Consider the following 25,448-nt stretch of genomic DNA (forward strand, 5'->3'; position numbering starts at 1 on the left):
TCTTCTGACTCCACTTCCGGATAGGATGACCATAGATTGGATTCCTAGACTCATACGCATTACCTTCTCTCTCCCTCCCTCTTCGGAGGATGGCTCATAGCAAGGCATGTTTAAACTCAGAATTATTATTATTTTTTTACTTTTAGAATGAGGACAGCAGAATTGTCAGAAGTAAATCTTCATCCTGGTTCATCCAAGCCGGGAATAAATAGGCAACATGGAGACTGCTTTGGGAAGAAGGTTACAGTTTATTGAAGAAGCAGAAAGATGGTCCTTGCAGGAAGGAGCAGAGGAGAGGAAAGAGAGAGTGAGCACATAGGCAGTAGGTTTTTTTATACCCTCTCTAGCCTTGTTTGGAATAGTTTCCTGTTCCTGTGGCATGAACCTTGAGGCTGTTTCTGTGTGTTTGTCTAGGCCTTGATATCTGTGGTTTAATCCTGTTATCATATCCTGCTTCCCAGGTGATGGGGCTAATGACTCCTAGAGTTTGGGTGGAGTATGCAGATCTTCTCTTTTGTCTTCTTGATTGCCCTGGCTCCAACTTTCTGATGGTTTTACATCTGCATTTGTATGGGGCTAAAATCTTGCTTGGGGCAGAGAGATAGATTTGGGGCCAGGTTTGGTTTTTAAAAAAGTCCTTTGGAGGAAAAATGTATTTTTCTGCCCTTTTTAAATATTTCCTTCTCTGGACTAACTTCCCTCAGAGTAAACACGCACTTTGACAGCTAAGACAGGAGACCCCGCTTTTAAGAGAAATCCTATATTTCTTCAATGGTATCCTAATGCCAAATTTGCTGGAAATCCACTCCGTATTACACATTTTGTAACTTGGAAACTCTAAGCATGTCTTTTTCAAACTCGGCCATGAATGGATTTCAACTCCCAGAACTCTCCTGCCAGCAAGGAATGGCTGGGGAATTCTGGGAGTTGAAGTCCACTTATCTGGCCAGGTTTGAAAAACACCCCTCCAGGTTCCTGTGTGGTTTTGTCTCCTTGCAGTAGAAAGACTCCCCCCCCCAGATTTTAGTGTGTCTTCTATTTTAACAATGGATTTTTGCTTTTGAAAAGATGCTTTGGCCAAAACTGCCACTAGGTCAAAGCAAGAAAAGCACCTAAGCAATGAGACTTACCAAAGAAAATACTGTTATCATCTGCATAAAACGGTTTTTACAGTGTGTGAATCTGCTCACATGTGGTTTAACTGTGGCTTATGTAAACCAACTCCCCCTTCTCACTCAGATACCTCAACACCCTTTATAGCCTCCTCACCCAATTCCCTCACAATTTTCATCAGAGCTTTCCGCTGTCACTACCACATACAATCCTGCATTTTGACATCCCTGCTTCAGGTCTAAAATCGCCTACTACGGAAAGAAAGAAAAAGTCATTTTATTGATACAGTTTATTTTATTCATTAATTTCCAGGTTGACACTGTTTCATCAGGGACAGACATGGAACAATTGTATAAACACGTGTGGTCGGATGTTTTAAAATTCCACCTCCTTTTCCCATTGAGATATCTATTTAAAAAAAACAAACACAAGATTGCATGGTGAATTAGATACTGCATCAGGATTGTGATGACCACGGCTATTTGGGGACACGATTCTTCTCCACCAAAGGAGGATTTGAAGGAGATTAGATCTCTATAGTGCTAGGATAAAAGGAGCCCATCTGGAATCAATGCAAATATACAGACGTCTATCTCTTTTTCAGAATAATGACAGCTTTTGCTATCAGGCTTTTGCAATCAACATAGTCCAACAAATAAAAGCACTCTACAAATCGAAGAATGTACAGGAATGTCTCTTAATCTTGTCAACATTACGATAGGTGGATTTCAACTTACAGAATTCCAAGTAAGTTGTTTTCTTGCAGAACTTTCTCGTTACCCAATTAGGTAACATCATACCTGAGGATCACCATTCCTGTCAGAGCACCATATAACACCATCAGAGCAGTGATGACGTTATCTAACTGGATCAGGAAACGTCTGCAAGAAAACCACCAAGCTGTGAGAGCAACAAGGACTCCACAATGCTAGTTTAATTGACATGCATTGGAGAGGTGCCTGAGATCAACCCAGCCGCTTAAAACAAACCCATCTTATCTGCATCTGAACGCTCCCCTTCTCAACAGATGCTCAACCCCATTTCGTAGACTCGACAGATCCTTGAAAAGAGTGGAACCACACAAGGGAACAAAGCAGAAAAGTCTGCAAATGAGGAAAAACAAAAGTCAAGACTCAGCGCAGATTAAAAAGGGGTGGAACTTTCTTTGCAAAGTTACCTTGATTTTTATTTATTTATTTTTGACCACCTCCCTGCGGATGCTCTTGAAAGGAGGGGAGCTAATATTTTGCAAGGAAGTCAGAGCAACACATTAGCCGCTTGGCTGCTTCCAAAGAAAGATGAACCTGCTTTTTAAGAACTTAAAACCTAGAAACGTGGAGCCGGATCATTTCGGAGAGCAAAAATACAGCCAGGTCCTCACGGAAGGACGAGCTGGGTTGGAAAACCAATCCTAAAATCCACATTGCAAGGTGGTTTAGTCTTCAGCAGACATCCTTTTAAGGAAGGCCTGCTTTTTAAGTATTGTTCACTCTGACGATCAAGACGTTTCGTAAAATGTGAATTTGCTGAGGCTTGAAAGGGAGCGACCTATGAAAGGGACAGGAGAGAGAGGATGAAAATATCCAAGACAGAGTTAAGCTGTCTTGGTTTCCATCTTGATAAATGTGGCCTTCCCAAGAATGTGAAATGAGCCCATTTTTAACCCGGTTTCTTCCCCGGCCCTTAGCTGCTGGGGTTATTGCTTCAGCTTCAAGAGAGAGAAAGTGGAGAGGGGAAGGACAAGAAGCCAGCAATCCACTATACTGCAGGGAGAATCGGCGTCAGGGTATGCAAAATATTTTTCCTAGAAGCAACAACCAAGGATGGATGAAATGCTCAAGGTTTCCCTCTCACTGCCCTCCAGGGCTCCGATGTGGCTAGAAAAATCATAATCACCACGAGAAATGCCGCAAAACACCACCGTGCACAGTTTCACCAAAGAGAGAGAAAGAGAGAGAGAGAAATGAGCAAACACACAAGTACAGGCACCACAGCACAACACAACTGTCCTGCAGGGCAACAAGCTTCAGAGGAGGAGGACGAGGAGGAGGGAAAAAATGCCACGGGGGTCCAAGGACGGGGACCCAGGAAGAGGAAGAATTAAATTCAGAAATTTTCTCGTGGAAACGGCTCTCCCGCCATCTTGCCCCCTCCCCTGCAACAAGATGGTGGAATTCATCCCTTGGAAACCTACACAACATACCCGCACCCACAATGCACGCCTTCTTTGTTCCTTCCTGCCCACCTAAAGCCAACACCTTCTAGGGTTCACATTGGACGGAGGTCCTGACTTCTCATATGTCGTTGGGGTAGTTATAGTTAGGGGTGGCTGAATACTGCGTTTCATGCTGCATCATGGTGTTGTGAGCAGCACCCACGGCCACGTTTTGTGCTGCCTGCTGGACCTGGGGGTTTTTCCAGGCGCCGGTGGTCCACTCCTCCTGCGCTTTGCTGAAACTGCCGCCGCTCCCTCGGTAAAATTTGTGCACCTGCAGAGGAAGAAGAGAAGAAGGGACCGTTGTAACTTTGCATGGTCACGAAACAAACGGTTGTGAGTGGAGGACTCCCTGGACAAGGAGGAAGGAGACTTAGTTTTCCTCTTCTCCCCAAGCCCACTTTCCTTTCATGCTGTGCCTCTTCAGTCAGTAAACCCAAGGCAAATGTTATGGTAAGGTGACCAACCTTTTTACAATGAAAAGGAGGACACAAATAAATGGAAGGAAAAAATATCGTAAATAAAAGAAACATTTTATTCATTGCAACAATAATACAGACAACCTGCATGTGCAAAGTTTGCCAGCCGGGTGTTTTGGCGTGCTCAGCAGCAATTCCTATTGGCTTTCAAAAGCCAATAGCGGGAGTAGCACAGCTCATGCAAAAGTTGAAAAAAAACCATCAAAAAAAGGTGCCAGAACGCCATTCTGAGCGTTCTATGAGGAAAAAGAGCCGAGGTGGCGCAGCAGTTAAGAGTGCAGTACTGCAGGCCACTTTAGCTGACTGTGTTCAGCAGGTCAGCGGTTCAAATCTCACCGGCTCAAGGTTGACTCAGCCTTCCATCCTTCCGGGGGAGGTAAAATGAGGACCCAGATTGTTGGGGGCAATGTAAATATATATATATACATTGCTTACTGGTGTACACCGCTTAGAGCAGCGGTTCTCAACCTTTTTGTGACGGCGACCCCCGTCACACGGACGTGCTGCGCATGCACGGCTCCGCCACGCATGCGCGGCTCTGCCCCCATGTGCGGCGTGCATGCACAGCTCTGCCCCCATGTGCGGCGCGCATGCGCGGCTCCACCCTCATGTGCGGCGCGCATGTGCGGCTCCACCCCCTGTGGGGGAAAAATGGTGGATCGTGTTGTTTGGCGACCCCCGTAAAATGGTCGTTTGACCCCAAATGGGGTCGCGACCCACAGGTTGGGAACTGCTGGCTTAGAGAGTGCTTGCACTTAAAGCGGTATATAAGTCTCATAAATAAATAAATAAATAAATAAAGCCCTGCAGATTAGTCTTCGAATATCAAAAAAGGAGGACATGAAGGAGGACACTTTTTGAGGGAGGACAGAACTTACAAAAGGAGGACTGTCCTCCCTAAAGGAGAACGGTTGGTCACCTTAGTTATGGGGGGTTTTTTTAGGGATCAGCAGGCATCTTCAAAAAGTACAAAAGGCTTTCGCAAATAAATCCCTTCTCTTACCATACTGAGCGCGATGAAGGAAAACACAGACATGGCTGTGAAGAGAACGGTGGGAATCAGCATCACGACCGCCGAGCCCACATTGGTCCCAAAGAAAGAGATGGTTGCAATCCAGCCACTGGAGCAAAACAAAACAAGACTTTTTAGATCATTGGGGGCTATGATCTAAGGCTACTTATTGAAAGATGTTCCTTAAAAAGATTTTTTTAAAAAAAAAAAACCTTGTCTTTATAATTTTTATAAATAACTATAAATAACTTCCTCCTCCTGTTTCCCCCATAATAACCACCCTGTGTTGGGCTGAGGGTATGACTGGCCCCAAGTCATTCAGCCGGTTTTCACACCTAAGACGAGACTAGAATTCACCATCTGGTGATCGGCTCAAAGTCATCCGTGGACTTTCATGCCTAATTTGGCCGGACTAGAACTCTCTGTCTCCTAGTGATTGGTCCAAAGTCAACCAAGCGGCTTTCATGCCTAAGGCGGACTAGAATTCCATTTCTCCTGGTGATTGACCCAAAGTCATCCATCGACTTTCATGGCTAAGACAGGACTAGAACTTACAGTCTGAGTGGTTTCTAGCCTGGTGTTTTCACCACTAAGTCACCAGCCTTGCAAAAAAAATACTGGCATCCTTCTACCGAGTCCATCAAAAAGTTTTCGGCCCGTGTTTTCTACCTAGCAAACAGCAGCAAGTGCTGGATCCTAAGCTCCCAATGAATGCCGAAAAATACCGGTCTGGGAAGGCTGAGCAAAACCATGAACAAGCAACAATCGTCCCACTTACCAAATTCCCCAACCGGGGATGCCGACGGCTTGTATGATGCTAATCACGAGCTGCGCCATGAAGGTGAAAAAGAACGCCATGAAGCTGAAGGAGCTGTCCGTCCTGCAAAACGAAGGGACCATCTACTCAACCTCAGCAGCTTCGGGGGGGGGGTGGATTTCAACTCCCAGAATTCCCCTGAGAGGCAGAGACACTGCAACCATCGCTGGTTGCTGCCATCCAGTTCAGAGTCTCATACAGTGCCCTGTGGCTGAGCTTCATATTATTATGGATCATCGCACAGTCAGCCAGATGTTCAGACTGGATTTGGCATTTTGTCTACCTATCGAGTCCTTACCCAGGACCTGGGATAGGCAGATGTGGATGTTTGATGGTATTACAGATATCGTCGCAGGATGGAAGCAGTTCCTAGTAAGGCCGCCTTTTGCAATTGACTAATAGCGAATTTGTCAATGCCAATGGTGTTCAAGTGGTGCTCCAGTTGTTTTGGGATTGCACCCAAGGATCCTATCACTATTGGTACTACCCTTGCTTGCTTTTGCCACAGTCTTTCTATTTCTATTTGTAGGTCTTTGTATTTTGTTATCTTCTCCAGTTCTTTCTCGTCTATTCTGCTGTTTCCAGGCACTGCCACGTCCACTATCCAGACTTTTTTGTCTTTCTTACTGACAATTGTTAAGTCTGGGGTGTTATGTTGTGTATTATTATTAGTATTATTAGTATTATTAGTATTATTAGTATTATTTTATCCCTTGCAAGGCAGAGAGATTGCTTAAACAAGCCATCTTTTCCTGAGCTGATATTCTCCCCAGGTAAAAGTCTCTTTAAAAAAATGCCAAGGGCGATTTAACAAGCTAAGCTCTGTGACTTTAATTAGTTGATCAGATCTCTCCAGTCAGCTCCCAACTCCTGGCTGAAACTGACTAGACCTTAGTCAGTTTCTCGCCAAAAGCTTTTGTTGTCAGGCTGCAGTCCGTTTTGATGTAAATGCACAGACATATTGGCTGGAAAATGAAGTATTTTAATATGACTGTTTATCACTGCGGTGTTTGTGAGTTGGTGGCTAACCCAGGTAGTCACTAAACGAGGAGTGGCTGTAAGGAGGAGTTTCCGGTGAGCAGATGCATCATTGCAGAAAAAGAAGGGGGGAATGGAAGTCCAGATCCCGCCCTATCACTTACTTGAAAGCTTTGTAAATAGGTCTAAACCAGCAGACGTAGGAGCAGGGTGTAAAGAGAATAAGCCAAAGGATTGCCAGTCCAAAGTTAACAGCTCCACCACCGCCAATCAGCCATGCGAGGCAACCGATCAGATTGACCGCCAAGGTGATGCTATTCACTGCAGACACAGTTATAGAAAGAGAAAGAGAGAGAGAGAGAGACATAGATAAAGAGAGAGAGAGAGACATAGATAAAGAGAGAGAGAGAGAAACAGAAAAAGAGAAACAGAAAGAGAGAGAAAGAGAAAGAAAGAGAAACAGAAAAAGAGATAAAGAGAGAAACAAAATGAGAGAGAAACAGAAAGAAAGAGAGAAAAAGATACAGAGAGAAAAAGAGAAACAGAGAGAGAGAAACAGAGAGATACATAGAGAGAGAGAAAGAAAGAGAAACAGATAAAGAGAGAAACAAAATGAGAGAAAGAGAGAGAAAGAGATACAGAGAGAAAAAGAGAGTGAGAAACAGAGAGAGAGAGAGAGAGAGAAAGCAAAGAGGCAAATCATACAGCGGGAGACAAGCAGAGCTCACAAAAGATCCTTGATGTACTGCAGTTCAGAAACTAGATGAAGGATCCTTCCCCATTTCTAAGCTGTATACGGAGTCCTCGACTTACAACAACGACAGGGGGGGGCAGAATTTCCATTGCTAAGCAAAGCGGTTGTGAAGTGAGTCGCCCTTGATTGTACAGGTGGTCCTCAACTTACAACCACAACGGAGCCCAGAATTTATGTTGCTAACTGAGACAATTGTTAAGTGAATTCTACCCCATTTTACGACCTTTCTTATCACCGTTGTTAAGTGAATCACTGTGGCTGTTAAGTTAATAACACAGTCCTTAAGCGAATCCTGCTTCTCCCGTTGACTTTACTGGTCAGAAGGTTGCAAAAAAGGGGATCACCTGACCCTGGGACGCTGCCACCGTCGTAAATACGAGCCAGAGGCCAAATGCCTGAATTTGGACGACGTGAGCCTGGGCAATGCTGCAACGGTCGTTAAGCGTGGCAAACGGTCATGTTATTTTTTTTCAGTGCCGGCGTAGCTTCAAACAGTCATTAAACAAACTCTTGTCAGTTGAGCATTACCTGTACACACCTGACCGTCCCTGATTTCACAACCTTTTTCGTGGTGGCCCTTATGCAGACCCGGTGGTCGTAAAGTGAACACAGTGGTCGTTAAGCAAATCCATGGTTCACTACGGGGCCTTTTTTTGCTGGAAAGTATACCCCAGAAAAATAACGTATCTAAGTTTTAGTTAGGGCAGTGTTTCTCAACCTTGACAATTTTAAGGCATGTGGACTTCAACTCCCAGAATTCCACAGCCAGCATTGCTGGCTGTGGAATTCTGGGAGTTGAAGTCCACATGCCTTAAAATTGTCAAAGTTGAGAAACACTGAGGTAAAGCAATATAGTCTATCTTTCTTTCTTTTTTCCCTACCGCTTTTGTCTGGTTAACTGGTTGCCCCTCCCACCCAGAGACCCTTAACTCACACATCCAGAGGTAGTAAAGACGTTTGACCGTAGTTCTGTGAAGGGGCGGGATTTCCTCATCGAAATCCTGGTAAAAACATGGCTTCAGGGGGATGAATCGGGGAAGAGGGGGGAAATTGTTCATTCGTTCTGCAAGAAAAAGCAATAAATCATTTTGGGTGGGGGGACTGCGGTTCTCTCTTCCCAAACTGAAAAACAAAAATCAATCCCGAGCAGGAGGGGAAATAACCATTTTATTTAGCTATACAGGGAGTCCTCAAGTTACGACCACAACTGAGCTCAAAATTTCTGTCGCCAAGCGAGACGTCGAATTTTGTCCCATTTTACGACCTTCCTTGCTACAGTTGCTAAGTGAATGGCTGCAGTTATTAAGTTAGTGACACGGTTGTTACGTGAATCGGGCTTCCCACGTCGACTTTGCTGGTCAGAAAGTCGCAAAAGGGGACAACGTGACCCCCCCCCCCGGGACACAGCGACCGTCATAAATATGAGTTGGTTGCCAACCATCTGAATGTTGATCCTGTGACTGCAGGGAGTCTGCAATGGTCTTAAGTCTGAAAAAAGGATCGTAAGTCCCTCTTCTCAGTGCTGTTGTGACTTTGAACGGTTACTAAACGAATTGTCGTAAGTTGAGGACTACCTGTATGCTGTCAGGTGGAAAGACAAGGTCCACATGTGAAGGTCCAATTAAACTGATTGTTTGCTGAAAACCTATGTGCAGGAATCTTCTCAATTTACAATTGGCACCCGCATAGAGTTAGCTAAGTACTATGGAATTCAAGAAGAGTCGGATGTAGTTTGCTTGTGGCGATGTAGGGATTCTAGGCTGATCCCTCTTTTAACTCCACCTCCAGGTTCTGCCAACCCTTTATGTGCAAAGTTACTGCTGAGATTAAAGCTTTCACATTCCCACACTTTGTTTAAAGCAGGGGGTAGGCAACCTTGACTCTTTTATGACTCGTGGACTTCAACTCCCAGAATTCCTGAGCCAGCTGGCTCAGGAATTCTGGGAGTTGAAGTCCACGAGTCATAAAAGAGCCAAGGTTGCCTACCCCTGCTTTAAAGCATCCATCCTTTGCACTACGTTTACCTTAATATTTTAGATTTCTTTTAAAATCTTTCCTTTATTATTTTTATAAAATAACTCAAGGCAGTAAATGTATCTAATACTCCATCCTCTTCCTAATTTCCCATAACCTTACAAGATTGGAGTACAAGGAACTTTTTGTTAACTTACCTCCCATGGTGTTTCCTTGTCTTTACTGTATTGTGTATTGCGTAGAAGGATTCTCAGGTCACCGCCAAAGCTGAAGTAGAAAACAAATGGGTGGACAGTGTCATTATTATAACACTGAGCTACTAGAGCAGTGGTTCTCAACGTTTGTGTGACAGCGACCCCCATCACACAAACGTTCTGCGCATGCGTGGCTCCGTGCGCATGGGCGCCGCTGCCCCCATGTGCGGCACGCATGCGCGGCAGCGCCCCCTGAGGGGAGAAAATGGCGGATCGCCTTCTTTGGCGACCCCTGAAAAATGGTCGATCGACCCCAAATGGGGTCGCGACCCATAGGTTGAGAACCACTGTACTAGAGTGATTCGTTTTGTTTGCAACCCTGAATATTTTTAGGGCCTCTTAGAGAAAGAAACAAGGCTGGATAAGACCACATCCAGTTCTGGTCACCACATTACAAAAAAGAGGTTGAGACTTTGGGAAAGGTACAGAGAAGAACAACTCAGATGATTAAAGACCTGGAAATTAAAACATATGAAGAACGGTTGCAGGAACTGAGTATGGCTAATCTGGAAAAAAAAAAAGGATTGGGGTAACATGATAGCAGTGTTCCAGTATTTGAGGGGCTGCCACAAAGAAGAGGAGGACAAATTATTCTCCAAAACTCCAGAAGGCAGGACAAGAAACAATGGATGGAAACTAATCAAAGAGAGAAGCAACCTGGAACTAAGGAGAAACTTCCTAACAGTGAGGACAATTAACCAGTGGAACAGCTTGCCTCCAGAAGTTGTGGGTGCTCCAACACTGAAGGTTTTTAAGAAGAGACTGGACAGCCACTTATCTCAAATTGTATAGCGTTTCCTGCTTGAGCAGGGGGTTGGACTAGATGACCTCCAAGGTCTCTTCCAGCTCTACTCTGACTAATCTTGGGTAGACAAAGCCATTTGGTCGATGGCAATCAGCTATATTTATTGCAACCCACTGAATTATAACAACTATCCTATGGTAGTTCTCCAGTACTATATTATGGTGGTTTTATTATGGTTTTACCTTTAATTTAATATTTTATCTTGCATATTGTATTGTCCACATGCAACTCTTACGAAAGGGTAGATTCTCTGTCCTGGTTTTAAACGTAGGTTTGGGGGCAAAAGACAACACAACTGGAATCATGGCTTGTAACTCGATAGAAATGAGATACGTCTCTTAGTAAAGCTATTCCAGGCCTTTGGCAAGACTGCTTATCCTGCTGTGGATTAGGTAGTAAGATGGTCAGCACAGATCAGAAGTAAGCTATTTCAAGAGAGTCACACGCTAAGTCAGTGATGGCGAATCTTTTAGAGACCGAGTGCCCAAAACCCGCCCCGGCCCACCCCTGCTCTGCCTTCTGTTCCGCCCCCCCAAAGGGCCACTCACCACAGATTGCCCAGGCGGCTTTGCAGCGCCATGGTGGCCACGCCCTCCACCCGAACCCCATAGCATTATCTGCACATGATGGGGCACGAGGGCGGAGTCTTGCCCCTACTGCCCAGCTGCCAAGTGCTTGGCTGCGCTGCTCCATGTGGGCTGCACCTGGAGGAGACTTTCCTCCAGGCAGGCAGATGGTGAGGGGGTTGCGGGAGAAGGCAGGGCTGGGGCAACGGCTGGCGTGCCCACAGAGAGGGCTCCAAGTGCCACCTCTGGCGCGCGTGCCATAGGTTCGCCACCACTGCGCTAAGTCCTTCTCTCCTACATTGCAAAATCTTTCCTTTTTTTTCTTTTTAACTTCTCCTGGAGCCAGTTGGTTCAATAACATAGGCCTGAAGTCTCCAGAGATGGTCAAAGAGAGTTGAATGAACTGACCCAAGGGAGTCCAGATCCAGGTCTCTCCAATGGAAAAGTTATCAATTGAGTTGGAGCCTATGAACCAACCTCCAGTCTCACAATCAGCCTGGTTAGTGGTAACACTGGGACCTGTAGAATTCTGGGAGTTGAAGTCCACACATCTTAAAGTGGCCCAAGACTGGGAAGCACTGGCCTAGAGCAGGGATAGGCAACCTTGGCTCTTTTATGACTCGTGGGCTTCAACTCCCAGAATTCCTGAGCCAGCCAAGCTCAGGAATTCTGGGAGTTGAAGTCCACAAGTCATCAAAGAGCCAAGGTTGTCTACCCCTGGCCTAGAGCAATGTATGAGCCCAGTTAACGTGGTTTATCTATTAGGAGTTAAAGTGAACCCTAGCAACTATGGCTTATTTCAGATCAAACTTTATTACAAGCCATAACTTAACAAACCCAGATTAAAGATTCAGCTTAGGGCCATGTCTGAACTGAGCCATTGGCACTTTAGACAGCAACCCATCAACATGCTCCTGCTACCACAATGAATTTTCAACCATGTTCTGTACACAGTGTTTTGAAGGTAGCTTGCTTGTTCTCTGGAGAACATCTAACAGGAGAATGTCAGCACCAAAAACATATATGTTGTACACCCCTTCTTTTATTTGAGAAGGCCCCTTTCACCAGCACTCCAAATTTAAATGCACACATCACAGAAATACACCTGCTGAGCTTACTAAATGCAGGGGATAAACAGGTGACTGTCTCAGAGTAAAAGGTGATGCTTTGGAAAGGCCAGCAAGCAGTGGAGATCAACCGTATATTACAGGCTAGGTTCACACTTTTTACTCAGAGATCTGGGGCGGGTTGGTGAGCACCGTAGGTCAGAGGTGGGGATCCTTGGCTCTTTTATGACTTGTGGACTCCCAGCAGGGCTGGCTCAGGCATTCTGGGAGTTGAAGTCCACAAGTCATAAAAGAGCCAAGGTTGCCCGCCCCTGGCCTAGGGGAAACATGGGCTTCTGGGAGAAAATTGATCCTCCTGGGTCTTCTCTAGCAGAGCCCAGTTAACCCCGAAGGGTCTTTCGCAAGACGGGAGACTCTAGCGCTTCGATTTCAGCACCTTTGCACCCTCCAGCGAGGAAAATGGCAGAGAAAGAAGAGGAAGGGAGAAGAAAAAACAGATCTTCCCTTAATCCCCGCTAGCCAAAGCTTCTGCTTGCTAGCCTCTGCCGCTTCTGAATGCATGAATGAATGATCTGGGATCCTATCGGGGCTAAGAACTGCAGGGGAGAGGAGGAGGAGGAGGAGGAGGAGGAGGAGGAGGAGATGATGGTGGAGGAGATGGTGGAGGAGATGGTGGTGGTGGTGGAGGAGGAGGAAGAGGAGGAGGAGGAGGAGGAGGAGGGGGAGGAGGAGGAAGGGAGCCTCCATCAAATATTTGCAATTGTCAGGGAGGAGATGGTGGGGGGGGGGATTCATCCCAGGCTTCCCAAGGAAGATGAGCTGATCTGCCTATCCTTTAAGCCACTGGATCACTTCTGTTGGGAGGAGGCTGCGGTGGTGGTAGTGGGGGGGGGAGAGGGGGGGAAAGACCCCTTTGCAAAGGGCCCTTCCCAAAGGCCCGAAGACCGGCAGGCCTGGCCAGCCAAGGCTCCGCCATCCTCCTCGCGCCCCATCCTCCCCAGCCGCCTCCCGCTCTGCACGAAGGGCGCCCGATGCGGAGGAGGGCCGGCTCTTCCCTGCTTCTCTCCCCCCCCCCCGCACCCCAGGCCTTCAAAGACTCACCCCCCGAGCGCCGCTCTCGCACCGGGATCCCGGTCCGCAGCCCTCGCCTGTCCGCCCGCTCCGCCCGTCCCCTCCCGCCGCCGCTGCGCTCTCTCTCTCTCTCTCTCTCTCTCTCTCTCTCTCTCTCTCTCTCTCTCTCTCTCTCTGTCTCTCTCGGCGGGGCGAGCGAGGCGGAGCGGAACGGAGCTGTCGCCGCTGTCCGAGGTGCTGACGCGCTCGGGAGGGGCGGAGGGCCGGGGCTTGCCGGGGAAAGGGCGGGGCTTGTGGGTTTGTTTACCCGAATTCCAATCAAAAGGACTGTAGCAGGCTGGGGGATTTGGGGGGTGGGTGGAGGGTGGTCTTCAAATAGAAAACTGGGAAGGGGTCACCACGATGTAAAGAAGATGTTGAGACTCTGGAAAGAGTGCAGAGAAGAGCAACGAAGATGATCAGGGGACTGGAGGCTAAAACATACAAGGAACGGTTGCTGGAATTGGGTCTGTCTAGTTTAATGAAGAGAAGGACGAGGGGGGACAGGACAACTGTGTTCCAGTATCTCAGGGGCTGCCCCAAAGAAGAGGGAGTCAAGCTATTCCCCAAAGCGCCTGAAGGCAGGACAAGAAGCAACGGATGGAAACTAACCAAGGAGAGAAGCAATCTAGAACTAAGGAGAAACTTTCTGACAGTTACAACAATTAACCAGTGGAACAACCTGCCTCCAGAAGCGGTGAATGCTCCAACAATGGAAGTTTTAAAGAAGAGGGAACAGCCACTTATCTCAAATGGTATAGGGTTTCCTGCCTGAGCAGGGGGTTGGACTAGATGACCTCTAAGGTCCCTTCCTATTATTATTATTATTATTATTATTATTATTATTATTATTAGAGTGTGGGAGGTTAAAAATGGGAAGGCCTGAACTCAGCTCCTAAGTAAATTCTCTTGTCTGAGGAATTTCTCCATCATGGTGGAATCCCCTCCCCCTTTGAGGTTAAATCCCTTGCCTCAGTTTGCATTCTGGGAAATGGCCCTTGCGCCTCCCTTTGGCTTCTGGATTCACATCCTGGCTCTCTCCCGTGCTTGGCTAAGGGTGCGCGTGTGAATGTTGGTACTCAAATGGGAGGGCAGGACATCGGAGGTTGCTCCGTTGCCTTTGTGGCTTATTTCTGGGGATATCCAGAATTCCGTCTGCTCTGCCAGGAGGAGCTCTCCGTGGGGCTGGCCGAGCTCTCGGGATGGCGCTGAGGACGAGGGGAGGCCCCAGGAGGGCAGACTGTAGCTGCCAGGAGTCTTAGAAAACTCAGGAGAAATGCCTGGATCTCTTTTCATTATTATTACTATTACTATTTTATTCTCTCCCCTCCTTGACTTTCTGCAAGAGGCTGAAGACCTGGCGCTGCCAAGTGCAGTGGATGCCTAATGGGGGAACATCACACTGGAGGTGTGTTCCCTTCCTTCCCGCCTTTAGTGATACCTTGTATTTTACTGCAATTTTAAGGTGGTTGTATATAGGTCCTCGACTTACGGTCACAACGGAGCCCCAAATTTCTGTTGCTAAGCGAGACATCGGTTAGGGTGAGTTTTGCCCCCTTTTTAGGGACCTCTCTTGCCACGGGGGGGGGGGGGTTCAGCAAATCCCTGCGCTTGTTAAGTTTTTGGAACGGGGCTGTGAAGGACACCTGGCTTCCCCCGTGGGCTTTGCGTGTCAGAAGGTCGCAAACGGGGATCGCGTGACCCATGGGACGCTGCGACCGTCATAAATATGAGTCAGTTGCCAGGCGTCCAAATGTTGAGCACGTGACCGCAGGGATGCTGCAATGATTGTAAGTGTGGAACACAGTCAAAAGTCACTTTTTTCAATGCTGTTGTAACTTCGGTCATTAAGTGAATTGTTGTAAGTTGAGGATTACATATGTGTATGTGTATATAGTATGTGTATATATAATGTGTGTGTGTGTGTGTGTGTGTGTGTGTGTGTAAGCACCTCTGAGTCACGGGGTGAAGGTGTTCCTGTGACCACTAGGTGGCACACTTTACTTTCTGCATTTATTTTCTTACTCTGCATTACTTTCTCAATTATTTATTCAATAAACTGGGACCAGAATAGCCATGGCTAAACTAGACAGTTAAATGGGTTTTGCTGTATTTTATGACCTTCATTGCCACAAATGTGAAGTGAATCAATGCAGTGGTTAAGTTAGTCACACGTGACCCCAGGACGCTGCAACCATCATAAATACATGCCAGGGGCCAAGTGTCTGAATTTTGAGCTTGTGACCAGGGGGAGGCTGCAATGGAAAGGGGTAAAAGGAAGGTGAAGGAGGAAGGAAGGAAGGGGGAGCTAGAGACAGGAAGGGAGGAAAAAGTAAAAGGAAGGTGGAGAAGGAGAAGGAGAGAAGGAAGGAAGGAAGGAAGGAAGGAAGGAAGGAAGGAAGGAAGGAAGGAAGGAAGGGCTAGAGGCAGGAAGAGAGGAAAGGGTAAAAGGAAGGGAGAGAAGGAAGGAAGGAAGGAGGGAAGGAAGGAAGGAAGGAAGGAAGGAAGGAAGGAAGGAAGGAGGAGCTAGAGGCAGGAAGAGAGGAAAGGGTAAAAGGAAGGCAGAGAAGGAGAAGGAGAGGGAGAGAAGGAAGGAAGGAAGGAAGGAAGGAAGGAAGGAAGGAAGGAAGGAAGGAAGAGCTAGAGGCAGGAAGAGAGGAAAGGGTAAAAGGAAGGCAGAGAAGGAGAGGGAGAGAAGGAAGGAAGGAAGGAAGGAAGGAAGGAAGGAAGGAAGGAAGGAAGGAAGGAAGGAAGGAAGGAAGGAAGGAAGTATTGGAAGAAAAGTCTTCATCATGGTTCAGTCCAAGCCGGGGATAAACAACATGGAGACTGCTTTAGAAAGAAGGTTGCAGTTTATTGAAGAGAAGAGCAAGACAGAAAAATGGGTCTGGAAGAAAAGAGAAAAAGGGGCTGAGCACATGTAGGGAGTGGGTTTGTATACTCTCTGGAGCCTTTTGTTTGGAGTTGCTTCTTGTTCCTGTTTTGAGGCTTTGTATTGCCTGTGTCATGTATTTTGACCTGTGTCTGGGTGTGCCCTTTGGCATCTGTGGATTAATCCTATTATGTCTTGTCTTAGACTTTGGGTGGGGTATGTAGATTTTAGGTGTCTTTGTCTTCTTAATCTTAAGGGCTTCCAACCTTCCTGGATGGTTTACATCTGCATATGTATAGAGCTGGCTTCTGCTTGGGGGAGGGTGACCTGGGGCTATTAAGAAAAAAACTGGGCATGCTTTTTTGCCTCTTTAAGATCCTTTGAGGAAATATATTTTTCTGCCCTTTTAATATTTCCTTCTCTGGGGGGTTGACTTCCCAAGGAAGGAAGGGGGGAGAGAGGGAGGAAGGGAGGAAAGGGTAAAAGGAAGGCAAAGGAGGGGGAGAGAGAGGCAGGAAGGGAGGAAAGGGTAAAAGGAAGGTAAAGGAGGAGGGGGAGAGAAAGTAGGAAGGAAGAAAGGAAGGAAGGAAGGAAGGGGGAGAGAGAGGCAGGAAGGGAGGAAAGGGTAAAAGGAAGGCAAAGGAGGAGAGGGAGAGAAGGAAGGAAGGAAGGAAGGAAGGAAGGAAGGAAGGAAGGAAGGAAGGAAGGAAGGAAGGAAGGAAGGGTCATAGAAAAAGTTTTTTAAAAAACCCTAACTATAAGGAAGATAAAAAGAAAACACTGCTGTTCTGTGAAATACATTAAGTGATGTGATGAAAATTATTGGTTAAAACTAGTTTGAAACATCCAAATCTGGTCTGTTTCAAGGGTGGGAACAGTAACAGTTTGTCTCAAGATTCCTCCTGTTTCAAACTTAAAAAGAAAAAAGAAAACCTGTGTCTGTCTCCAGTGTGTGTATGTGTATGTGTGTGTGTGTAGAACGTGTGCAAGAGAGATGCTACCCTTTTGTACAATTTCATCTGCATAAGACCCAGATTGTTGGGGGTAAATAAACTGACTCTGTAAACCGCTTAGAGAGGGCTGTAACTCGCTGTGAAGCGGTATATAAGTCTAAGGCAGTGATGGCGAACCTTTTAGAGACCGAGTGCCCCAAAACCACCCCCAATTCCCATCCCCACTCCACCCTGCCCACTGGGCCACCTACCACCTACACAGCCCGCCACAGATCACCGAAGTAGCCCAGCAGCGCCATGGCGGCCAAGCCCTCCGCCCGTGCCCCGCAGCATCATCTGCGCATGGCGGGGCGCAAGGACAGTCTTGTCCCCGCTGCCCAGCTACCATGTCCTTGGCTGCGCTGCTTCTCGTGGGCCACACCCGGGGGGTGAATCTCCTCCGGGGGGGCTGCTGGTGAGAAGGGGGCCATAGGAGGGGGTGGGGCTCGGGCAACGGTGCGTGTGCTCACAGAGAGAGCTCCAAATGCCACCTCTGGCACGCATGCCATAGGTTCGCCACCACTGGTCTAAGGGCCATTGCTAATGCTATAATCTAGGGCAGCTTCAAGGCCAAATCTTGCCTGAAGTCACGAAGATTCAGCTTTTGCCATAGTTTGGGAACTAACAATGCCACTAAATACTAAATTTTGCATGCAAGTACTCATGTCCCAACTCTGCTGAGAACAGAAGGATAAAACATGCCGCAAACAAGGAGATTCGATTTAAAAAAAACCACCATCAGCTTTTTAATTTTCTTTTAAGGCAAAGGTTAGTCAAAGCCAGGCTAGGTCAGGAAGGAAGGAAGGAAGCTGTTGGACAGCCAGCTAACCAAGCCGAGAAATAAAATTTTCTCTCCATCCTCCATTTTAATCCCTCCCTCTCATTTTTCTCTAGCTTCTCCTCATTTAAATCAATCGAGCAATTCTGCCAGTCTCTTTATTCTCCCCCACCCCGTCTCCCAGTTGCATCCCCCCAAATCCATCCAATTCCCCAATCTTGTCTAGGGTTTTTTTTGGGTGGGGGGGTTGCTAGAGCTAATTTCAGCTTTTCTTCTCGGATAAGGGAGACCAGGCTGTTGTCCTCCATCCAACAAGCTGACAGGGTAATGAATGACTCTGGATAGCAATTAGAGGATGAAGCTGCTAATAATGAAATTCATTTACATTTTAAGCACTGCGGAAAAAGATAGAAGGGGAAGCAGACTGGAAAGCAAGGCTGGGTGCCATTGGCACCCCTCCCATCCTCCTCCTTCCTAAATTGCTCGCCTTATGGAGGGAAAGCGCCCTACTAGTCGGATTTAGTGAGATGGAAACTGTTTAACATGTTTGCGGGCTGGCTGTCCTTGTTTAGCAGGCTGCAAAAAAAGAAGGGGGGGGGGAAATAAGAGTTTGTTAAGCCAGGTGATGAAATGCCCTGGATAGCCCACCAAGCCTCCTTGTGGGGTGGAGAGTGGGTGGAAATTGCTACCCTAATGGAGGGGGGACAAAATGGGGATAGACACTGAATGGGTTTTGCATCTGTGGGTGGGTGGAATTTAGACGCCGGGCCGGGCCAACAATTTGCTCACCAATGATATAATCGGGGAATAAAGACAATTCTCTCTCTCTCTCTCTCTCTCTCTCTCTCTCTCTCTCTCTCTCTCTCTCTCTCTCTTGTAGTCTTTGATGCTTCTCTGAGTTTGCAGACATTTCAGGTCACACAACTAGGTAACGTCATCATCCCTTTTGACCTTCCGTTTTAAAAATCTTTCATTATATGTACAGGTATGTGTGTGCCCAAATGGACAGACTGACTTTCAAGATAAAAGAGAAAGAAGATGCAGTGTATTTTAGAACATGGGATAATTTCTATCAATGGCTAGAAACATGAGTGAGTGAGAGCGAAAGGAATGTGATATGTAACTTTGAATATATATTAGTAAGAAGAGGACTATCGAGGGATTAATTAACATATTGTTTATGATCATTAACTATTATCTATTATTTCTTGTTCAACACATGAACCCAGACATTATGCTGTTTGCTAAATATTGAGAATGTTATTTGGAAAAACCCTAATCCCAACCCCAACCCTAATCCTAACCCAAATCCCAATTCTGATCCCTCCTCATTCCTAACCCTATAAAAACTAATAAAATTTATACAAAAAAAATTCTCTTTTCTTTGCAGTCTTTGATGCTTCTTTGAGTTTGCAAACATTTCGTCACGCAGCTAGGTAACGTCATCATCCCTTTTGACCTTCCATTTTGAAAATCTTTAATTATATGTGCAGGGGTGTGTGTGTGTGTGTGTGTGTGTGTGTGTGTGTGTTAAGAGCGTAGATGGGATCAGCAGAAAAGAAGGGAGAGTTTGGCTCCACCCACTTGGCTCTGGTCCCACCCTCATTCTTTTTAGCTCCACCCACTCCAGACAGATTCCATAGCTCTCTCCATCTGGAAAGTTTCGGATCAGCTCTGCTTCTATCTATTCTCTGCCTGCGATTTTGCAACTGAAATCTATTCTGCGTCTATTGTGTTGCAATAATATAGCTAAAAATTGGTTCTTCAATCAATTTTTTTTAAAAAAAAAGAAAAATAAAAAAGCAGGCGGACGTTGCACAAGGTGGTGGTCTTCCTTGGAATATTAAAGAACTATGGTCATACCTACATACCATCAAGGATTGCTAGGTTGGTGAGGGGAAAGAACCGTAGGCAGCTTGAGACAGAGAAAGATGGAAATTAGTTTTTAACAGAATAACAGAGTTGGAAGGGACCTTGGAGGTCATCAAGTCCAACCCCTGCTCAAGCAGGAAACTATACCACTTCAGACAAATGGCTTTCCAGTCTCTTCTTAAAAGCCTCCTGTGTTGGAGCATGCACCACTTCTGGAGGCGGCTTCTGTTCCACTGGTTAATTGTCTTCACTGTCAGGAAGTTTCTCCTTAGTTCTAGGTTGCTTCTCTCATTGATTAATTTCCACCCATTGCTTCTTGTCCTGCCTTCAGGTGCTTTGGAGGATAGCTTGACTCCCTTTTCTTTGGGGCAGCCCTTGAGATACTGGAACACTGCTATCATGTCCCCCCTCGTCCTTCTCTTCATTAAACTAGACATCCCCAATTCCTGCAACCGCTCTTCTTATGTTTTAGCCTCCAGTCCCCTAATCATCCTTCTTGCTCTTCTCGGCACTCTTTTCAAAGTCTCATCATCATCATCATCATCATCATCATTATTATTATTATTATGGTGGTGGTCAAAACTGGATGCAATATTCCAAGGGTTTCGTAAGAGCTTGCTCAGCTTGTCCTTGAGACACACAACGGCGTGGGTGGGTCTGCCCCCAAGAGCTTTGCCCTTCAGCATTTTACATGGCATTTCCACAACTTAAAACATGCCCCTTTCAAACAACCAGCAAGGATCCTTTTCAGCTGGAGATGCAAAGTCAGCCTCTGCCATTTATGTGGCTGTTTTAAGAAGAATAACTTGGATATGACTTCTTCTTTCAAAAGCAATTGCTTTATAAATTCCCTTTTTGCTATCATCCACCTAGCAATTTGTTTCCATCAGCGGCACTGATGGAAACCACTTTACATTTCTTATTTAAGCTGACAGCTTCACGCTCTCCTTCCTTCCTTTTTTCCTTCCTTCCTTCCTTGATCGCGGTATATCAATAAGCCATTGAATTCGTTTCTGGTATAATCACAAGTTCACGATCTCCCTTCCGTGTGCGCCCTGCATAATTATTTATTTAGCAAATTTATAGAGCTGCCTTTTTACAAAAAAGGGACGCTGGGTGGCTGGCAAGCACAGTAACAATTAAAAGCAGGGCGCAATCAAGAAGCATCAAACAAAAAATGTGTAATATATTTATACATGTTACAGCTGGTCTCACCTCATTAGATCTAACACAGACCAAAGGACCATCTTTAAGAAAAAAAAATGCACCGGCAGTGCATAAACTCAGCTCAGCTTAGAAGCCGAGGAGCTGAGCCGATTTACTGGCAACTGTACAAGACGGTGGTATTGGCTTGTCTTAAAAATGGGGATTAGGGTAATATTCGTAGAAGTAGTAAAATTTAGTAGTATCCCAAATAGGGATACGCATATATAGAGAGACCAATTGGAGATGTTTTGTACAAGCAATTCAGATGGTTCAGGTGAACTGCGAGACTCAGCTGCTGATTGAAATATAGGTCAAGCATGCTATGTAAGCGCCATGCTTGGTCAAAACAAACACTATATAATTTTTATTTATTTGGATTGCAAATGCTTTGCATTTAAAGCAGCCTTCCTCAGCCCACAGTTGTGCTTGCTATATGCAGTGAGAGTTGCGATCCGGGATATCTCCCAAGCATCAGATTAGAGAAGGCCCTGGGTAACAGAATAACAGAGTTGGAAGGGATCTTGGAGGTATTCTAGTCCAGCTCCCGGCTCAAGCAGGAGACCCTATGCCAGTGGTGGTGAACCTATGGCACGCGTGCCAGAGGCAGCACTCAGAGCCCTCTCTGTGGGCACGTGCGCCATGCCCCAGAGATGGCAACTGTCCCTCTTCAACCAGCCGCCTGCTAACTAGCCGAGGTCCCACGTGGCCAGATGCATCTCGGTATGGCTGGTTTCCCTCCGCCCCATCCCGTCCCTCCTGGCCTTGCATGCTCTCCTTTTCCCAGCATGACCAACTGCATTGCCTCCTCAGCTGTCAGCCGGCCATCCATCTCAGAGGCGGCTTCTTTGAACTGCTGGCGGTGGGCTGCAGAGTTCCAGAGTGTGCCAGTCAAAGGGCCAGCAGGCTGTGGCTTCTGACGGACACCGTTGGCCCCCATGCACTTGCTGGCCTCTGTGTGTGGGGGCCAACGGTGCCAGGCAGCAGCCACCTTGGCCCTTGCCTTGCCCCATGGCAATGGCATCCCCGCCCTGCCATGCCTCACCCCGCAGGACGAGCCTCCTGCCTATTGCCCCACCTACCAGAGACCCCCTGGATCTCCCCCAGCCCTGCCCACACCCCACAGGCGTCCCTCCCCACGAGCAACATTGAGGTGACCACACCCACCTTGGCCACACCCACCCAATCTGCCATGACCACCTCAGTGGGCCACGCCCATCTGGCATCCAGTGATAAATAAGTAGGTTTTGGATTGCAGTTTGGGCACTCGGTCTCTAAAAGGTTCGCCATCACTGCCCTATTGCCATTTCAGACAAATGTTTGCCCAATCTATTCTTAAAAAACGCCAGTGTTGGAGCACCCATAACTTCTGGAGGCAAGTTGTTCCACTGATCGATCTAACTGTCTGGAGATTTCTCCTTGGTTCTAGGTTAGTGATGGCGAACCTTTTAGAGACCGAGTGCCCAAACTGCAACCCAAAACCCACTTATGTATTGTCAGGTGCTGGGTGGGTGTGGCCCATTGGGTGGGTGTGGCTGTGGTAGTAACGGCAGACTGTGTGGGACTAAAAAGTTCAATCAATCAATTCCAACTTTGCAAGATCTTTTTTTTCCTGCGAGAAGTTGAAATTGATTGATTGATTAAACCTTTTTTTTTTTTGCACACGGTGGCAGAGGCCTAAAGCGAAAAAGTTTTATAAAACCCAGCTGAAGGCCTAGGACTGGGGGGATGGCGCGCGTGCCAACCGGAAGGGCTCTGTGTGCCACCTGTGGCACCCATGCCATAGGTTCGCCACCACAGTTCTAGGTTGCTTCTCTCCTTGATTAGTTGTGGTTAGCCATGATTTGCTGAATAAATCAGAACTGATTCGGTTCACATGAACTGAAGCCACTTGCTTGCAAGCCACACTGGCTGAAAACTCAGAAAAATGTGAACCCAACAGTTAAACCAAACCATGTTGTGGAGATGAAGGAGAGCGTTGGGTTGTTTTGACGCTTATCTGAAAATGGCCCAATTCCATCCTGGTACTCAGCAGTCAAAGGGGAGAGATTTACAATCTCCAAAAGACATAAAAACAGTCCTAAAAGCTCCATGAAGCCAATATCTCAATTGAAAATCAATATCCTGCACTGTTTATCCATCTTTAAAATGTTTCTCCTTAGCCTGGAGTGCTGCAAGTCCATCAAGAAGTCTTATATAAATTTAGTCATAGGAATTATTTCCCCCCCCCCACTTTTCTTCTGGGATACGAACAATAATGATAACCTCGGACCAATCTCTTTGTTGCCCAAGGAGAAGATATCTTTCACAAAATGTATATCACAGCTTGTCTGGAACCGCACCATTACAATTTGGCCTTTAGAAGTTTCCGATAGAAGAGAAAATATTTTTAGCTCAGGACTGAACTGTGGCATCCTGGGTGCTCTCTGAGCTGGGTGGTTTTCTTGCAGACGTTTCATGACCCAACTAGGTAACATCATCAGTGCTAGAAGGGAGGAGGGAGGCAGAGTGGAGGAGGAGGAAAAGGAGAATGGGGTTCTTGGCTGCTTCTGAGCTTGGTTGTTTTCTTGCAGATGTTTCATGACCCAACGAGGTAGCACCATCAGTGCAAGAAGGGAGTGAGGTTTGTGGGGAGGAGCATAGCCAGCCGCACCAACAGGCTGAAGAACAGTTTCTACCCATAGGGGCTGTCAGACTCCTGAATGGAAAATAACTCCATGTAGGATAGACTTGCGGGGCAGGCGCACTGCGCAATAAGTTCACATGGTGCAATAAGATTGTGTGAGTTGTGATGGGGGAGTGCATGAAGGGAGGCTCAGCCAATCTCATTGTACTCATGTTGTACTTTGACAATAAAGGAGTTGGAATTTGGAGGAGGAGGAGGAGGAGGAGGAGGAGGAGGAGGAAGAAGAAGAAGAAGAAGAAGAAGAAGAAGAAGAAGAAGAAGAAGAAGAAGAAGAAGAAGAAGAAGAAGAAGAAGAAGAAGAAGAAGAAGAAGAAGAAGAAGAAGAAGAAGAAGAAGAAGAAGAAGAAGAAGAAGAAGAAGAAGAAGAAGAAGAAGAAGAAGAAGAAGAAGAAGAAGAAGAAGAAGAAGAAGAAGAAGAAGAAGAAGAAGAAGAAGAAGAAGAAGAAGAAGAAGAAGAAGAAGAAGAAGAAGACGACGACTGTGGGGTCCTTGGTGCTCTCTGAGCCTGGTTGTTTTCTTGCAGATGTTTTATGACCCAACTAAGGATACATCATCAGTGCTAGAAGGGAGTGGGGTTTGCATGGAGATGGAGGAGGAGTAGAAGTAGGAGTAGGAGGAAGAGGAAGAGGAGGAGGAGGAGGAAGAAGAAGAAGAAGACTGTGGGGTCCTTGGTGCTCTCTGAGCTTGGTTGTTTTCTTGCAGGGTGTTTCATGACCCAACTAGATAACACTATCAGTGCAAGAAGGGAGTGAGGTTTGTGGGGAGGAGGAGGCTGAGGAGGAGGAGGGGGAGGAGGAGGAGGAAGAAGAAGAGGAGGAGGATAGGAAGGAGAATTTACTCTCAGTTGACCTCAGAAGGTGAGAAGCTCTTCCTCCTCCAGGGAACCCAGGTCTTGACGAGGGCCACCAAGCCGGGAGACAAGTCCCACCTCCAAGCCCGAAGCAGAAGGACTTCTCCTAAGGGCAGAGGATTGGACTTTCCAGACCGGCGACTCGGCGCCCAGGGCTCCAAAGAGAGAGTGGGCGAGGGTCTCCAAGGCTAAACCGTCGCACCCACCCCTGGCCAAGCCCCTAGCCCCTATCCCCAAATAGCCAGACGCCTCCAGCCTTCCTGCTAGGCAGACCACCCCCAGCACCAGCCCCTCCGCACCCAGCCCTCGTCCTACCCTGCCGGGCCGCCCGCTGGTTGGAAGGGGACCCTTTCTGGAGCCCTCCCGCCCCCTCCCCAGGCAGAGGGCTCCCTCCCGGGAGGCGGGGAGAGCGCGGGGACGACGCCTCCGCGGCAGGGACCGCCGCCGCCGCCGCCTGCACTTTGCTGACACCGACGATTCCCAGTTGCGCACCGCCCGCTCGTCCTTGAGCCGGAGCAGACTCGGGCGCCGCCGAGCGAAGCGGCGAGAGCGCGCCGGGACGTTGGCCGGGAGCCGGGCGCCGCGGAAGGAAGGAAGGAAGGAAGGAAGGAAGGAAGGAAGGAAGGAAGGAAGGAAGGAAGGAAGGAAGGAAGGAAGGAAGGAAGGAAGGAAGGAAGGAAGGAAGGAAGGAAGGAAGGTCTGACCGGGAGCCCCGTCCTGGCGCTCAGCCGCGCCTCGACGGAGGCAGAGCCGTCGGACGGACGGGCGCGCCTCGACGGAGGCAGAGCCGTCGGACGGACGGGCGGACCGGCTCTGCTCCCCGGCCAGGGAACGCTGAACGGGACGCTGGAAAAGGCGTGGGGGTCGGCTCGCGCCCTCTCCCCGGCTTCGTCCGTCATACCTGCCTCCCCTCGTTGCTGGACGGCTGGAGGAACCGAAGCCGCGCCAGGATGAAGCCGAGAAGGCTACGGAAGGTGCAGGCGGCCGGCGAGACGCAGCGGGCGGAAAGTCGGGCTCCCCACCGCCTTCCAGGCAGAGCGAAGCGCCGGAG

General features: G+C 47.5%; 1 protein-coding gene and 1 long non-coding RNA gene across 3 annotated transcripts; one reads left to right on the forward strand and one right to left on the reverse strand.

The window, feature by feature from the left end:
• On the forward strand, positions 1 to 3,152 carry LOC120305530. The gene is made up of 2 exons (XR_005556068.1): positions 1 to 322; positions 1,426 to 3,152. It is a non-coding gene; the product is annotated as an uncharacterized LOC120305530 (long non-coding RNA).
• Positions 3,070 to 25,428, reverse strand: SCAMP5 (secretory carrier membrane protein 5). Of its 2 annotated transcripts, none has more exons than XM_039337518.1 (7): positions 25,299 to 25,428; positions 9,540 to 9,609; positions 8,303 to 8,431; positions 6,779 to 6,935; positions 5,598 to 5,699; positions 4,811 to 4,928; positions 3,070 to 3,602 (listed from the first exon to the last, which is right to left on the reverse strand). In XM_039337518.1, the coding sequence occupies exons 2-7, from the start codon at positions 9,544 to 9,546 to the stop codon at positions 3,408 to 3,410; spliced, it is 708 nt and encodes a 235-aa protein (XP_039193452.1). In that variant the 5' UTR covers positions 9,547 to 9,609; positions 25,299 to 25,428; the 3' UTR covers positions 3,070 to 3,407. The 2 variants fall into 2 exon arrangements, with proteins under 2 accessions (XP_039193452.1, XP_039193451.1); XM_039337517.1 differs by lacking the exon at positions 25,299 to 25,428 and adding an exon at positions 13,136 to 13,271.
• Between the last annotated feature and the right edge of the window lie 20 nt (positions 25,429 to 25,448).

This window comes from Crotalus tigris, unplaced genomic scaffold, assembly GCF_016545835.1.
Source record: "Crotalus tigris isolate CLP2741 ecotype Arizona unplaced genomic scaffold, ASM1654583v1 scf7180000017683.1919423, whole genome shotgun sequence".
In the NCBI taxonomy this organism is placed as follows: domain Eukaryota; kingdom Metazoa; phylum Chordata; class Lepidosauria; order Squamata; family Viperidae; genus Crotalus; species Crotalus tigris.